The sequence below is a fragment of the Amaranthus tricolor genome, chromosome 1 (assembly GCF_026212465.1).
Source record: "Amaranthus tricolor cultivar Red isolate AtriRed21 chromosome 1, ASM2621246v1, whole genome shotgun sequence".
NCBI lineage: Eukaryota > Viridiplantae > Streptophyta > Magnoliopsida > Caryophyllales > Amaranthaceae > Amaranthus > Amaranthus tricolor.
The window spans coordinates 15,832,512-15,849,066 of NC_080047.1; the positions used below are offsets into that span (position 1 = coordinate 15,832,512).

Below are 16,555 nucleotides of genomic sequence, written 5' to 3' on the forward strand. Positions count from 1 at the left end.
GTTTCAAGAGGATTTTTGTACTGGAGTGGTTTAGAGGGAAGACGATTGGTAAGATATGTAGCTGTAGCAATAGCTTCGGGCCAAAAATAGGCTGGTGAATGAGACTCGATTAAAAGAGCTCGAGTGATCTCAAGTAAAGTACGGTTTTTGCGTTCAGCAACTCCCTCTTGCTGTGGTATATCAGGACAAGAAGTTTGATGAATCATCCCATGTTCGACATAAATTGTTTCATGGCTAGGTTTATATATTCCCCCCCCATTCAGAACGTAATATTTGTGGTGTAGCATGAAATTGTGCTTTAAGCAAATTATAGAAGGTAACATACACAGAAAAAACTTCAGATTTGTGTTTCAAAATATACACCCAACTCATACGAATACAATCACCAACAAATAAAACATAATAGGAAAAATTATGACAATCAAAATTAGGAGCAGGTGTAACATCTCGGAATAACTCGGGTCGTACGAAAAGAGAAGATGACCTTTTAAAAAACGAAATAAATATTGTCCGAGTCAAACCGGGATGTTAGAAGGCAGTTAAAACGGATTTGAAGTTAAGGGAAACTTGCGGATCGAGTTCTATTAGTGTTATTATGAACTACTAGATATAAGAAATTCTTAGCAGCGGATAAGAACGAAAAGTTAAATCTACTTATTACAACTTGAGAACGAAAATCGCCTCATAAAACCAAATGTTCTTTAAACTTAATTAGAAGTTCTTATCAAGACTTCTAATCCTAATGATTTATTTCTCCAAGGGTCAATCCTCACTCCCCAGACCTGCAACTTAACTTACTGCTAGTCATTGCCCAGATAGGAAACAACATCATCGCAGGGTCGTTAAGACCAAAAGTACACGTCAGCAAACTTCGCGTACCAAATAAATAATACAACAAGAGAAAGATTTAATTTAAAAGTTGTCAATTCGCAGAAAAGATACGCTTCGACCATGCTAATAAAGAATAATTATTTTCATATAAAGATTAGTCAGCCATACTGCTGTACTATCCAGCCATACTGCCGGTACAACTCCAACCTCCATAAGTGAGACATTACATTAGGGGGAGCTAACCCCTAAGCAAGTCTCTACCATAGACACTCGCCTTACTTCGGTGCCTATGGTTAAGTATGCATACCCCCGCGGTGGCTCATAATGCCCCCATATACCGCGAGTAATTCATTTCCACCAATTGACGTCATACTACGTCCACTTTAAGGTTAGTGAGGTCATACTACCTCTGCTTATCAAACAATGTATCAAAATTATTTATTCGAAAAGATAACATTATTCATACTATATATCCATACTTTACTTTTGTATACCATTATTATATAATACATCGGACTAAATTCGAACTTCGTTGCGTGTACATACCTTAAGCATAATAACCAACTCACAAGCGTCTTAATCAATTCCCGGTCACGAATCGACTTCCTACAAGGTTCAATCGTATTCGGGAAATAAGCACACATACACATTTTCCTCAAATTATCCATAACACACATATACAATTACACCCATACCTAGAATACCACACACAACATGAACATCCATCACATACTATAACATGGTAAATGCACAAAACAGGACAGCATACATAATCTGTCCAGAAACACAACTTAAAACTGTCTAACTGAAAATCCAACTTCACCGTTGCGTCCGGAAGGCGTCAAAACCCCCGTGTACCAATTTCCATAATTTATAACATGGTATAAGTATTTTTAACTTAATTTCAAAGCCAAAAATGTTCCAAAAACACATTTTTTTTCACCATTTTCAAAACCTACGGGATTTTGTCAATTTCATTTTTTTTATCACAAAAATATAAATTTCAATGCTTTATTTCTTATTAAATCTAAACAACCAAAATTTACATAATTTTCATGATCATCTACAAAAATAAATTTTAATTAATTATTATTTTTTTTCCTCAAAAATAATTCTTTTTACACAAATGTACACACACATACACATCACATATATACATGTATATTTCTCTACCAACATTATAAATTCCTCCTATTAATCAATTAAAAATAAATTTCTAACATACATTTTTTTTTCTATGAGCATCTTTATATATATATATATATATATATATATATATATATATATATATATATATATATATATATATATATATATATATATATAATATATATATATATATATATATATATATATATATATATATATATATATATATATATATATATATATATATATATATATATATATATATACTTTTCAATCATCCATCAAACAAATCCTTCACACACATATAAACATATCTAAAACCCTAAAACCATACATTAATTTAGATAGAAAAATACATCATACTTTCATACATGAATTTTAAATCATAAACAAATCATAAATTATAAAATAACACACATAAAAATCATAGAAATTTAAATTAAAACTTAAAAATAAAACTAGGTTAAGAATTTACTCACAATTTGCACAAGAACAAAACACCAATTGATGAATAAAATGATGATACTAGGCGTGAGTAGAGTGAGTTTGAAGAAGAATATTTTTTTCCTTGAGTTTTCTAAGAATAATGCTAATGATGAGACTAAGGTAATTAGGAAGATTAAGGAACTAAAGGAATTAAGAAAATAAAGGAATTAAGGAAACAATTATTCAAGGCAATAATTTTTGATCTTTCAATATTCTTACAAGGGGTTACAAATCTCCCATCTTACCCCATATGGCCGGCCAACTCTCCAACTTCCCTCTTTTATTTTTATTTTTTTTTGAAATTAAAGATAGGTTAGGGAAAAAGGTTTGGGCTTAAAATGGTTTTAATTGCCTTAAAAGTTGAAATCTCATGATCTAACCCAATAACAAAATAAATAAAAAAAATATACTCTTCTAAAAAGAATAATAGTAATAATATTACTAGTAAATCAGTTAATATATCGGAAAAATATCGGGGTGTTACAGCAGGTCTCCATACATCTGAATGAATTAAAGCAAACGGACCAATAGAGTGAGTAATACTAGGAAAATACGAATGTTTGTGGCTTTTTGCCAGAACACAAGTTTCACACTCTAAAGACATAGTTGTGATTCTAAAAGACGGAAATAAATGCTTTAAATAGGTAAGAGAAGGATGACCCAAGCGCCGATGCCAAATCCAGAGATATTCAGAGGACCCACGAGATAGCATAGTTTGACCTAGTTGAGTCGTTCCATCCACAAAGTATAATCCTCCTCGTTTAGTACCATGTCTAAATGACTGTCTTAGTTTGAGCATCCTACACAATACAACCAGTAGAAGACATAAGGATTGTACAATTTACCTCTTTGGTTAACTGACTAACAGATAACAATTTATGAGACAAGCTTGGAATCAATAAACAATTTTTGAGATGAAGAGATGAGGGAATATTAATAGGCCCTGCTTGATCAACTGGGATACACTCACCATTGGCTGTTTGGATGTTTGGATGTGAGTACGGGTAGTAGGGTTAACAAATATTAAATTGTGAGGGTCAAACGTCATAGTGTCTGTCACCCCGCAATCAAATATCCATTTGGAAGTAGGTTGGTGACTAAGAAAGCCCATACCCATACAAGAAGATTTTTGGTCTTTAATTTTTGGGGATAAAATTTGGTTTTTGTGGGTTGTGGGTCCGGTTCATTTTGGGAGTTTATGGAGGGTTGGTTTTTTGTGGGTTGTGGGTTCGAGTATTTATGTGGGTTTAAGGATTTAGTGGAGTGAGTAGGGTTTGTGGGGTAATATAAAAAGGTAATTTTGGCAAGTTTTGGTCATTTGCCTCATGACCCTCTCTCTCTTCCTCCACGGCTGGCCTCTCTCTCTCTCTTCACCATTGTTTTCGGATATTGTTTCCTTTGTAGCTGTTGTCCTCTCATCTTCCCCACCAATAATACCTGAGCTTTCGAGCAGTGATAGTTCATCGGAGTGGTCTGCACTTGCTAAGTCGGCCTTGCCGCCGGTTCGGTTCGCCGGTGCCTTGGTGGCGGCCCTCTTCTTTTATAGATCATCCCACCACTCGGGGTAACCATGAAGTTTAAAACATCCTTCCTTGGAATGGCTTTTACCACCACAGTGACTACACCGGAGTTTACGTCGGTCGTCCTCTTCTCGCCTCTGAGGGATGGATCTTTTATCTATGGCTAACCCCATACAGATTTCTGAGGGTTTTATACCCGATGATGAATCGTCGGTCATAATACCCCGTCGTGTGATTTCTCACCGGATTGTTGCATAAGCTTTGTCCACGGTCAATAAGGGTTCCGTTAAAAGGAGATCTCTCTTCTCTTTGCCCAAATCTTCATGAATTCCTGTGAGGAATTGATACAATCAGATTCTTTGAATATACTGTTTGAAAGTGGTAATGTCCTCTGAGCAGACCATAGGATTACGCATCCTACGATCTATTTCTTTCCATAATGTTGTGAGTTTGCCATAGTATACTTCGATCGAGTCTCTTCCTTGCGTTGGGGTTGCTGCTTTTGAACTTAAATCATAGATTTGAAGTTCATCCCTACCACTGCTTAAGAGGGTTTCGATTCCTTGCCATAATTCTCATGCTGTTGTGTAATCAAGAAGTTGATTAACAATTTCTGGGTTAATGTTTTCGATTATCCAAGCTATCAACATGGAGTCTCGTTGAGCCTATTGTGAGTATTTCGTGTCAGTTTGTGGTGGAGGCGCGTCAGTGATGTGTTTGAGTCACCCTCGACCACAAATCTCTATGTGCATCAATTTACACCATTTGGTATAATTATTGTATGTTAGTCGTTCAGACACACGTACTCCTGAATTTTCTGTTGTCACAGTTGTTTTGTTGAGGGTTTGAAACATTTGGATCATTGTTTGTAATTGCTCCATTGAAATTGTTTGGGTTAGTAGTAATTCTTTCGATGAATGGGCCATCGCAGGTAATGTAAGGTAAATGATGAGAAACCAGAAAAAGGTATTGGATTTTCAAATCTGAACTTTACGGCTTTGATACCATGAAAAATGAATTAATGTGGAAATTAGGGTTAAACAATGTGTTTAGGGTTGAATACTGATCTTGTATTAAAATTAGAATGAATGATACAGCTACTTAAATATACAGACAAAGGACTAAAGAAGGAAACAAATAAAAAACGAATATACTGCATGATCTACTCCTGAAAATATTCTATTTCCTAATTTACAATATACTGAATAATTCCTATAGAAAGACCATCAATACATCATTCAAACCTGGATTGCTTCCTTCATTGCACTGCTCCTCTTATTTCTTCACAATTTCTTGCTAAGGTTTGTTCCTCTTTCATTCTTACTTATCGATCAATTTCGATCTAGGTTTTTTTTCTGGATGTCCCAATTTTGAATTAATTTCAGTATTTTTCATAATTATGATACAATTATGATGATTTTCAGTCGGAGATGAGAAGCTTGAATAGGCAATGCATCCATGGGAGAGAGAGAATGTGGAGTTTTTCAGGTTAACTGATCTTTGAAAGTGTTACCATGAATGGGAGTTTTTCAGGTGTTTATTGGACGGATGATCATCGGAAGAAGGATCAGCAACATTTGAGCAAGAAAGCCACTGCCAATTGAATGATCGATTGGGTTACCTTTATTATCAATACTTCGAGAGCTCAACTCCCTACGCAAGAGTTCCTCTCATGGACAAGGTAGACTTAGGTCGCATTTAGTTCAACTGAAATTTATTAAGTCAATTTATTTTTACTAATTGAAATTGATTTTTGCTTATTGTTATTGATTTTTATTGATTAAAACTGATTTTTACTGATTGTAATTGGTTTTAAGTTATAATTATAATTGAGTTTTACTATTTAAAACTAATTTTTACTCAGATGACTTTTAATGATTGTATATAACTAATTTTTACTTAAAACTTTATTTACTGATTATAACTATCTTTACTAATTATTTTTAAAGGTGAACTAAAGAAGGCATTACTCTTAATCACAATTTCATGATTTCATTTTTTGCATTTTCAAATCAATCATCTAATTAAATTACCCATAAATTAAATTCAATAAACAAGGTATATTTGTAGTTCAATTGTTTATACTTATTAATTCACATTTTGATATTTATTTTTGTACCACATAACTCAAAAAGCTCTTATAATATTAAATTATTGGTGCAAACTTGAACGATGTTACATTCTTACATGTCATTTTGATGTTATATTGACTATTTTGTAATTATCGTGTTATAATTGTGACTGAAATTATACGTACTTTCTCTATCCAGTTTAGTTTGATGCGAAGAGAAAGTTAATATTTTTTAAAAAAAAGGTGGATAATAGTAATAATGAAGAGAGAGATTAAATTGGATGGATAAAATTAAAAAAAAAATTAAAATGTGTGGATGAGATTAAAAGGAAGTAGTGGGGATTCCATTCAAATGATGCAAATTTAATGGGACGTAGGGAGTAATTATTATCATGCCATTTAGAAAGCTAGAATAATACTACACATACTCCCTTTGTTCCATTCAATTTAATTTGCATTATTTGTCATTTTGATTTGTCTCACTTAATTTGCATTATTTTTATTTTGGACAATGACCCATCACTTTTTATTAATATCATCCATACGTTCTAACTTTCTTTTAATTTCATCAACACAATTTATTTTTTCTTTTTATTTATTATCATTATCCACTTTTTCCTTAAAAACTTCACTTTAACTTTAATTCAATTTTAATGGGACGGAATAATTATTTATTATTTCCTTTTTCAGATAAGTGAATTAGGTCGTAGAAACCCTGGGCCTGGATTAATGTCGTTGCAAATGTCGATTTTTCACCAGCTAGTTGGATGGCTGTGGCTTGGTATGTTATGTATAATCTACTTCCTTCTATCAAATTTATTTTTCAGTACTTTCAAATAATGTTCATGTATATGGAAATATTGTTTCTACTTTCTAAAATATTGTTATATTTTTATTCTTTCTATTTATGTTTTTGTAGTTTTAGATTAAATATGGACTCCTCATTTTAATTTTGAATTAGAATATTTTTTATTTCATCATTTATTTTTTATGTATTTGGTTCTCTAGAATTTATATTTTTATGGAAGAAATTATAATTATTCTCTTTGTTCCTTAAAGTTACTCTTATAACTCATAAGTTATGTTTATGAGAATTAAAAAAAAATAAAATCTTTGAGATAGTGGACATATCAATTTATTAAATGATAAATTTAATGTGAAAAATTAAGGATCATAAGCATAAAAAAATTTTAAAATAAAGTCAAATGGAAAAATTATATGGATCCAACTATTAATATATGTTTAAATAAAGATAGTTAAATCATAAGCAATATAAAAATATTTAAACGAACTTGGTGGAAAATTTGTAGAGGCCATAAACATTAACAAGATATTGAAATAAAGATGAACAAGATTAATTATGTTTAAAAGTTGTAATATATAAAGAAAAATTCTTTAAATAATAACAAATAAAACAGTTTAAAATGATAAATGAAAATAAGTTTATGAAATGAAAAAAACAAGGGAATGTTCTACATGTACAATGATAAGACTATAAATACACATGAAGGAGCACATAAATAAGGTAATGGTAATTAATTTGGAACTAACAACTACTATTAAAAGAGATACAAAAAACTTTATGTAATTTATTGCGAAGGAGTTATTACATTTGATCTTTAAGGACTCACTGATTTTCAAAAAAGCATTATAATTGCATAATCATATATCTAAGAAAGTAATTTCTATTGTCATAAAATTATCTTCAGAAGTACATTTACCAGATATTAGTCACAAAAGACCTCACGTCAAAATAAGTCCTAAGTAGTAATCCACCTTGCAGCCACAGAGCTGATACTGATACTGACTTGGGCGTCGGAGTGGGTCCCCGGAAAAACATTCTGGGCCCTGCTAACCCTAGTTGCATTTTACAGGAACAATCATCTTCTCAAACTATCTTACTGCATAGCATGGCAAGATAGTAAAGACAAGCTTCCATCAACACTTAATTTTTAATTAATTACAAATTAGGGGAATAAGTTCTCAATTAATTGTTCTACAAAAACGTACAAGGAACAACATATTTTATAATAATTTATATAATATATTTATATTTTTTACTAAAAAATTTTGGTAAATTTTTTGAAGTTTTTTTAAAAAGTGGTTCCATTAAAGGTATTATAATATTTGTTTTTTAGTACACATAAAACACATAGTGTAAGGTGCATATAATACGACTATACGAGTATGATATGTGGGGCATATATCATGTGCAAATAGCAAAAACAAGACAATTATAAGGTAGATATAATCGTGATGGGTAGTAGTTGGAGAATAATTCGATATATCCAATTATGCAGAAATAGATTTATAAATTTTCTCATAAGTTTTGAGAATTAAATTTTACGTGTGAATAGGAATTGGGGATTGGGTGTCCACACATGTCATCTTATTTTATCATCCCTTGTCTTATATTTTTACACTAGTGATTTGTAGGAATAGGAGAAAAATGCAGAATAATTTTAAACGTAATATTATTTATGTAACATTCGATTAAATTTCAAAGCACAAAATCAAGTAGAGTAATAAACTAAAACAAAGGTAATATAAATGAATAGGAGTACACATGCCAATCTCTACCCCTAGTAGTTTCATAAGTGTACTCGTTCCATCTCATTAAATTTGTAATATTTAAATCTTTTATGTGACAGTGTTTGAAAAGATTTGTTGCAAACTCAATCCATCCAGAAAGTATACAATTTCCATGATTGATTATCATAGAGTAATCAACATGTTTCTTGCCGATAATGTTGCTTTCACTAAATTTAGATATAGATCATGATGATGACTCGGAGACTTGTGGATATGCAACGCAAAAGGAAAAAGATGGCATCCCTCTGCCTGCGTTTGGGCTTGTTACTTACAAAATGCATGGGACTCCATGGATTTCTGGCCGATCTGAAAAGGACCACGATCGTGTTATGTCTCTATTTAGTGTAGCTGATTTATGGCTTAAGCAACTTAAAGTCCAACATCATGACTTAAATTTTTTCAATGGAGTTAGGTGTCCTTCAAATTAATTACATGTCTTCTCAATGCCAAATCTTTTTAACACAAAATGTATAGATAATAGAAATTCTTAAATGGGACCATCTCTATTAGACTGTATTAGACTGAATTATGTACATTTAATGTGTTAAAGTGATTACTTATAATTTTAATGTGATTAATTATAGAAATGAACTAATCATATGGATTCGTCTCATGATGAGATGATCTCGTACAACACATGTTAGGTTAGGTGTGGTGACTTATAATCTCATATGTGGTTGGTTTGATGTTGTGTGGAGTATGGTGTGCTAAAATATAAGAGGTGTTATTAATGCTCATGAAAGAAGAAAATGGTCAGAATGTTGCTGCACCACACTTGACATGCCCGAGCTATATGGCTCGACCTGAGCTAATGGTGGCTCAACCCGAGCAGGCTGGCTCGACCCAGTCGAGCAAGAAACAGCACGTCACGTGTAGGTTCTGTTTGTATATTCTGTTTTGCGTGGGTTCTTTCATGTTGTCCATCTCTTATGTTAGCCTTATAAATACTCATTGTAACCATCATTTGTAGTATGAGATTAAGAGAGAAACACATTGTATACACTTGTAATGCTCTAGTGAGAGAGAATTCATCTAGATAGAGAAGGAGCCAAATTAGGGTTTATAAGTGGAAAATTGGGGGTTTACATTTTCTCTTTGTTTTCTCTATAGTTTTTCATTGTCCATTGATAGAGGTGGATTAGTGTATGTAATCAAGAACTCAAGTCAATAAAATTGTCTTGGGTGGGTTTTATAGTCTAACATCAATTTGATATTAGGATTTTCCCACCTCCCAATTCTTGGTGTGTTTAATTATTCTCAATACATTTTGTAATCTTTATCATTCTTTGTAGTTAGAATCTTCATTAAAGAGCATTTGCTCTAACATGTTATAATTTAAGTTGGACTTTGAGATGAAGGACACCTAATTCCACTGTAAAATTTTTGTCATGGCATATGTTGTCTATATAATATCACTTCTTTTCGTATGAGAGTCCTTTGAACTAAAAGTGTAGATGCAACACATGATTTTCCCATACACATATTTTGAAATTAGATGTTGAGATTCAAACTCGTGATCATCAATCACTTTGGTTTATATTGGGACATACCTATTAGCTAACATTTTTGGTTAAAGTACTGGAGTATACTCTATAGTCTATCCTATACTTTTACAAGTGAGACCTAGTAGGGCTGAAAGTGGGTTGCTTTTACGCATTAAAAAAAGTTGTCGATGGTGGAAGCTTTTTTTTAGTGTTTTTGCAGACCTAATATGGTAATGTATAGATATTGTATTGTCTTCCCCCATAAACTTTTGTAAAGGCTATGGGAGGGTTGGTTATTGTAAATGTAATGTAGATCCCCGTTCAAAGAGTATGAGAATTGGAAAGCATGTAGTGTTTTTAAATTGCTAAACTTCATGTAAAGCTCTTAAATTTTGTTCGTATTTAGTGTAAATTTTTATACAATGTACTATATCATTTTCATGATAATAAAAGTCATGAAAGTGTTATCTACAATTAAATATTTTTTCTTCACAATTTCTTATGACATTTTATATGATAATAAATAAGCATGAATTTGGTGAATAAAATAGTATGATCGGAGAGAGCCAAGTATAATTATGAACCTTATAAAGTGTTTGCCAATAACCAAACAGGCTATTATTCTCTCTTTCCTCTCAATTTTTTCTCGCATAAGCTTTGCTCAAGTTTTTTTAATTTATATTCTTTATTCCCAGTATGCATCTGGCTACTATACTTCTCTGTGTACAATTACATGAAATGATGGACCCAAAAACACTAGTACACAACTTAAATAACAGTTGTAGCGGAGCGACAAAAGTGGGTGGTTTGCACACGATGGAACCTGGAGGTCCGCACAACACAAGCAAATACTTCAGAGCCCAGAATTTAAGAAAATAAGCCAAAATTATTACATTTCCGTACAAACTATACGTATTCTATCGTCTATTAACAATTGAAAAGATCAATATTTTGGATCATGTATTCCTATACCATCAAAATCAAGTAAATAGAGTACAATGTTGAGGTACCAAATCCAAGCTGGCCCAGTTTATCCTGCACAACATCAGACAAATCTGATAACAAACTCCAAAACTATGGACTTTGTTGCATATGTACTCCATATACTAAAGACATCACAAGTTAGCAAAAAAAAAAAAAGGAAGTTTTTTACTTCCCTAAAATTATCTTGGCAGCAGCCATACTTTTTGTTCTGTAATAATTTCCACACTTGACCTTTCCCTTGTTGGCCACCTTCACTCCACCTCTTCCTCTATTGATCTTCGGCCACCACGGCAATTTTCCCCCCTCTTTTTTACCTTTGTGAATGCTGTTTCCAATCCCCTTGTTGCCATTTTTAACTTTTTTAGGTTTCTTCGAATGCTTCATGTGCTTCATAAACCCACCGACTAGTGTATGAAAGCTTCTTCCTTGATCTTTCCTTTTCACTATAGTCTTTACCTCGGATTTTTTTGACTTCTTAACGGTTGGTGTCTGACGATGATCAGTGTTTCTTGTGGGATCAAAAATCCCTCCAAGTATTTTCCAAAACGATCTAGCATGATGCGCATCAGACTCATCCTTATCACTGTAATGATGGTGGTGGTGGTGGTGATGATGATGGTGAAAAATCATCCCTAGCTTCTTCCCGAGCCTCCTCCATCCACGTACTCTCCTTTTTCCACATTCCATTTGTGTATTCCATTTATGGTATCGTGCAGAACTCATTTGGCTTGAAGAACCTGCAGTATCTGAGTAGTTTTGATCATCTAAACTACTTTCATCAAAAGACGTATCATCATAATCTGAAGCAGTACTCTCAGTGACTTCAGGGTGTTTAATCCTTGTTGACCGACCTAATTTTGTAGGCTGCGGCTCACTTTCGTCACTGTCATTGCTAACAGTTTCAAATGATTCATAAGTTCCACTTGAAGAACTTGGTGAACCACTACTTTGTTCAGTTATTGCACTACAAGATGCACTTGAACTCCAGTCCGTCTCCTCTGAAATTTGCTCACGAGGTATCGCTTTCCTGATTACAGTATTTCTGTCCACAGAATCCCTAGACTTATCAATATCAGAATATAGGCCTTTTTCTCGTGCGATTCTTCCAATGGTATGATTCTGACTCCACTGCTGATTGTAATTACCCAAGTTACTCTTACTGCTATGTCTAATGAAACTAGTGTCCCTCAAAGATGGAATTTGTGTAGAATGTTTCGATTTTACCTCTTCCTCAATATCTTCTTCATGGTAGGACTGGCGAGGCAAGATAGTGAAATCTTGTATTTGTTCTGAATTCTGACTTGCAAAAGATCTACTCCTGCCTGGTGTACATTTTAGTGAATCAGGTCCACCCATACCAGCCTTTAGAGGCTTAGGCCTAGGAATCTGACTAGCCCGAGCATCAGCATTCTTTTCTAACTCTAAGTTCTTCATTCTAACATTGTTTTGAGCTAACAACCGATTCTGCGTTCTATCAACCATTTTCCGAGTCATATTCAGATTCAAGCATTTAACATCATCATTATTACTATTGTCATCATCAACAAATTTGACATTCCTGCTCCACTTGACTCGTGAAGAAACAGGAAGATTTCTCCTTGCCTGCGCTTGTCTTGCTTGCATACTAACCAAGTTTCCACCAAGTAAAGTGGAATTAGCAGTGACATTTGGCTCATTTCTTGTGTTTGACCCGCCTTTTTCTTTTCTTACAGAGTTTGCTGAACCGGAAACATTGGGCAAGGCCACATTACCAACACTCTTTTGCTCTGATAGATGCGCAGAATTTACCAGCTTTTGAAGTGATGGAATAAGAGACTCAATCCTATTAATTGCATTCTCAACTTCTTTGGAAAAATCAGGAAACTTCTCCTTATCTTTTCTCTCATTTCCTACATTTTTGCGAGCTACATCAAGTAGATGTGCATTGCTCACGTTCCTTTGAGCTTCAAAGGTTACTTCCCTTGGTAAATGACTCTGATTGTGAACTAACAAAGAAGACTGTTTTGCTTCAAATCCTACAACAGACTTATTAGCCCCAGTACTTTGAAAAGTAAAAATTTTTGGCCAACTAACATCAATATCTTTCTCTAAAGATGGGTTTTTAACACTAAAGCCTAGACTTTTCCCGTTAACAGAAAACAACTCTTGCGAACTGGATTCTTCATTAGTTCTACGGCGTTTTCTGTTTGGTGCCTCACTAAGCAGAGTGCTTAGTGGTGAAATCAACTGATTGTCCTTCTGTAAATTTGTGTATGGAAGAGCAATCATACTTGATTCAGCAGCACCTGCCATCTTACATAATTTTTGGCCAGAACAATCAAGAGAAACAAAAAAAAAAATCAGATTTCAAGTTATGGATGGTAACTAAATACACCATAAATTGTGAACTACCTCACAAATAAAATAAACTCAGAAGTGAATTAAAGTAATGGACTAAAAACAAAGGCTAGATATTAAATCTTTATAGCAAAAAATTGAAATAGAAGTATAAACAATGAAGCGCACAATTACAACCAAAGGGACATGCGTTATTCAATAACCAGATAATAAATCTTTCAAGAACAAGTTGATAAGCTGCATTACAATACTAAGATGAGCGTACTATATTGGAAAAAAACTAGAAATATATACATATATAACAAAGGGGTGTTGGTGTAAGGGAATGGAAATTGTGAAACTTATGTGAGACTTGGGATGGGACTTTAAAAAAAATGTCCGTCTGTAAAATTTTAGAGTGGAATGGAATTTAATTAAAAATAGCTATAAAATTACCATATATCTTGTCTTTCTTACTTCATTAATGGCAAAATTGTCATTTTACTCTCATCCCAAATGTCCTACCCTAAGACATTAAAAGGTGGGACTTGAGAAGTTTTGACTTAAAAGTCCCATACCCATTCCCCATAGACAAATGGAATACTTTGTTTAATTTAAGTCTGAACTCCAAATCTCAACCCCATTCCCTCATGCCAAACATCCCCAAAATACAAGCTGAAAAAAAACTAATAAGTCTTGTTTTATTGTACTTTTAGCTTGAAGAATACAATGATGATGAGGAGGATGATGATGATGTAGTGGCGGGAAAAAGTGGGTCATAGAATGGAGGAACAACAGGAAGACGCGAAAGAAAAAGAGGTAGAATGGCCATGATTAGTGCACAAGAAACCCTAGAATTGAAAATTAGGAAAATAAGACCACCCAAAAAAGGGAACACAGTATTTTACTTGTTACATTATAAAGTAGAATTAATAATATGAACATCAACATTAAACTGAAAGTTTTTCCAATTGAATAATGAATTTAGCAGTGAAATGAAATTCATGAAAACAGATTGAAGTAACATTTACAAGAAGCCATAAATGATAAATTCAACACCAAATTCAAAAATAAAAATAATACAGATTAAATCAAACTCTTTAAATTAACATACCAGAGGAAATGGCAGTTGCCGGCGGCAAGGAAGAAATGGCAATGGTAGGCGATGAGTTCTATCTACTGACGGCGGTAACGACTGACGATGGTGAGAAATTGAGAGGAGGAAATGGTAGTTATCGCGGCCTAAAATGAAGATATGACAGTTATCAATCAATGTTGACTGAGAAGGGTGGTCCGTAAATAAAAGCATAATTTGATTATTTGATTTGAAAGGTATGAACTTTGTCCCATTTGCTTTTAAATATTCGAACTTTAGTTTATTTTTAAAAGACTCGAATTTTAGGGTACCTCCGCTTTCAAAGGTTCTTTTTACTTTTAACCTGTTGAACAAGTTTCTTCTCCAAAAACAGGTTACTTCTACCTCATCAATGGCTTTTTCGTTTTTCTCTGCTAGAAAGACATTATCTTGGGTCTGAATTTGGGGATGATAGTAAGAAAACCCTTCATTTCTTAAGTATGTCTTAAATCTTGATTATTGTAGATTTGGGTTGTTTTCTCACCATTAGAATTTAATTAGATTTTTCTAGTTCTTGATTGTATGATGAAGATGAAAAGAAGTGAATTTTAGAAGGATGTTGACTTCTATGAGATGAATTTGATTAGATTTTTGTAGGGAGATTAAAATTGGAGTAGAATTGGGGATTTTTTTAAAAAAAAAAACCTAGCTTTTAGAAATTAGAGCCCTAATGAAATTGAATTTGAATGCTCATTGCCTGCGTGTTGCTCCTCGTTGCTTGAGTTTTACCTACTTCGCAAAACCATGTAGAATAATAACCAAAAAATCCGGCAACGGAAATGCAAGGAGCACACAAAGCAAAAAAAATCCTAACGAATAAATCCCCAACGACCATCAATTGAAATTAACGCACAAATTGAGTGATAATTAACCTAGGCATTGATGTTAGGATTAATGAGGCAAATTGAGTTAGCTTATGAAGGGATTATAGAAGCCAAATATCAGAAATTGTAAGCTATTCTACCTGCATTTTTGCCCAAAAAAGAGAATAAAAAGAGAGTAATAGAGAAAAAAAAATTCAAAGTGTGGTGCTGGGTGTTTGAGTTCTAATTTAAAACCTTTGATCCTTAATTTGTAAGTCTCATGAAACCATAATTCTTTAACAAAATTTTAATTTGATAGAAAAATCATGTTCATACTTTTTATTTGATATAGTTTCATGTATTCATATTTCTTTAACAAAATTTCAATTTGTAAGAAGAATCATGCTCATAACTTTATTTTACATATTTCCATGAAGTCATAATTCTTTAACAAAATTCCAACTTATTAGAAGAATTATGTTCATACTTATTTTGGTATTCATAATTAATTATTTATTTAACAAAATTTCAATTTGTTAGAAGAATTATGTTCATACTTTTATTCGATTTATTTTTCATTATTTATAATTCTTTTTAACAAAAATTCAATTTGTTAAAAGCATTATGTTCATACTTTCATTTGACATACATAGAAAACAATGGATTAATGTTGTAAACATGTTATTTTAAAGTGTGTTTATATTTCTTTTTATGCTTGTCTATGATGACGAAATTTTGTATGTATATATATATATATATATATATATATATATATATATATATATATATATATATATATATATATATATATATATATATATATATATATATATATATATATATATATATATATATATATATATATATATATATATATATATATATATATATATATATATATATATATATATGAATATTTTGTTTTATGAAATTATTTATAATTTTGGTTGATTTATTTATTTTGATTAAAGGGTAATAATGTGTGTTGTCGTGTTACGGTTTTTGCATTATGATTGAAATCTGTGGAATCAAAGAATGAGATTAAAGGCATAAATCTTAAAAAAATAAATAAGAAAATAAATGAAATTCGGACAGAAACTATCTGCCTCGGGAGCCACACCTCAAGCCTTTGTGGTTCGAGTGCATTTCGTTCTTCGTTTCGCTTTTGATTGGATAAAAAGTCG

General features: G+C 32.4%; 2 protein-coding genes across 2 annotated transcripts; one reads left to right on the forward strand and one right to left on the reverse strand.

Moving 5' to 3' along the window:
• Positions 1-5,145: 5,145 nt before the first annotated feature.
• LOC130805816 (uncharacterized) lies at positions 5,146-9,218 on the forward strand. The gene is made up of 4 exons (XM_057670602.1): positions 5,146-5,287; positions 5,411-5,667; positions 6,748-6,838; positions 8,827-9,218. The coding sequence occupies exons 2-4, from the start codon at positions 5,659-5,661 to the stop codon at positions 9,075-9,077; spliced, it is 351 nt and encodes a 116-aa protein (XP_057526585.1). The 5' UTR covers positions 5,146-5,287; positions 5,411-5,658; the 3' UTR covers positions 9,078-9,218.
• A 1,436-nt stretch (positions 9,219-10,654) lies between these two features.
• Positions 10,655-15,016, reverse strand: LOC130805823 (uncharacterized). Its single transcript, XM_057670613.1, has 2 exons — positions 14,548-15,016; positions 10,655-13,409 (listed from the first exon to the last, which is right to left on the reverse strand). The coding sequence occupies exons 1-2, from the start codon at positions 14,740-14,742 to the stop codon at positions 11,283-11,285; spliced, it is 2,322 nt and encodes a 773-aa protein (XP_057526596.1). The 5' UTR covers positions 14,743-15,016; the 3' UTR covers positions 10,655-11,282.
• Between the last annotated feature and the right edge of the window lie 1,539 nt (positions 15,017-16,555).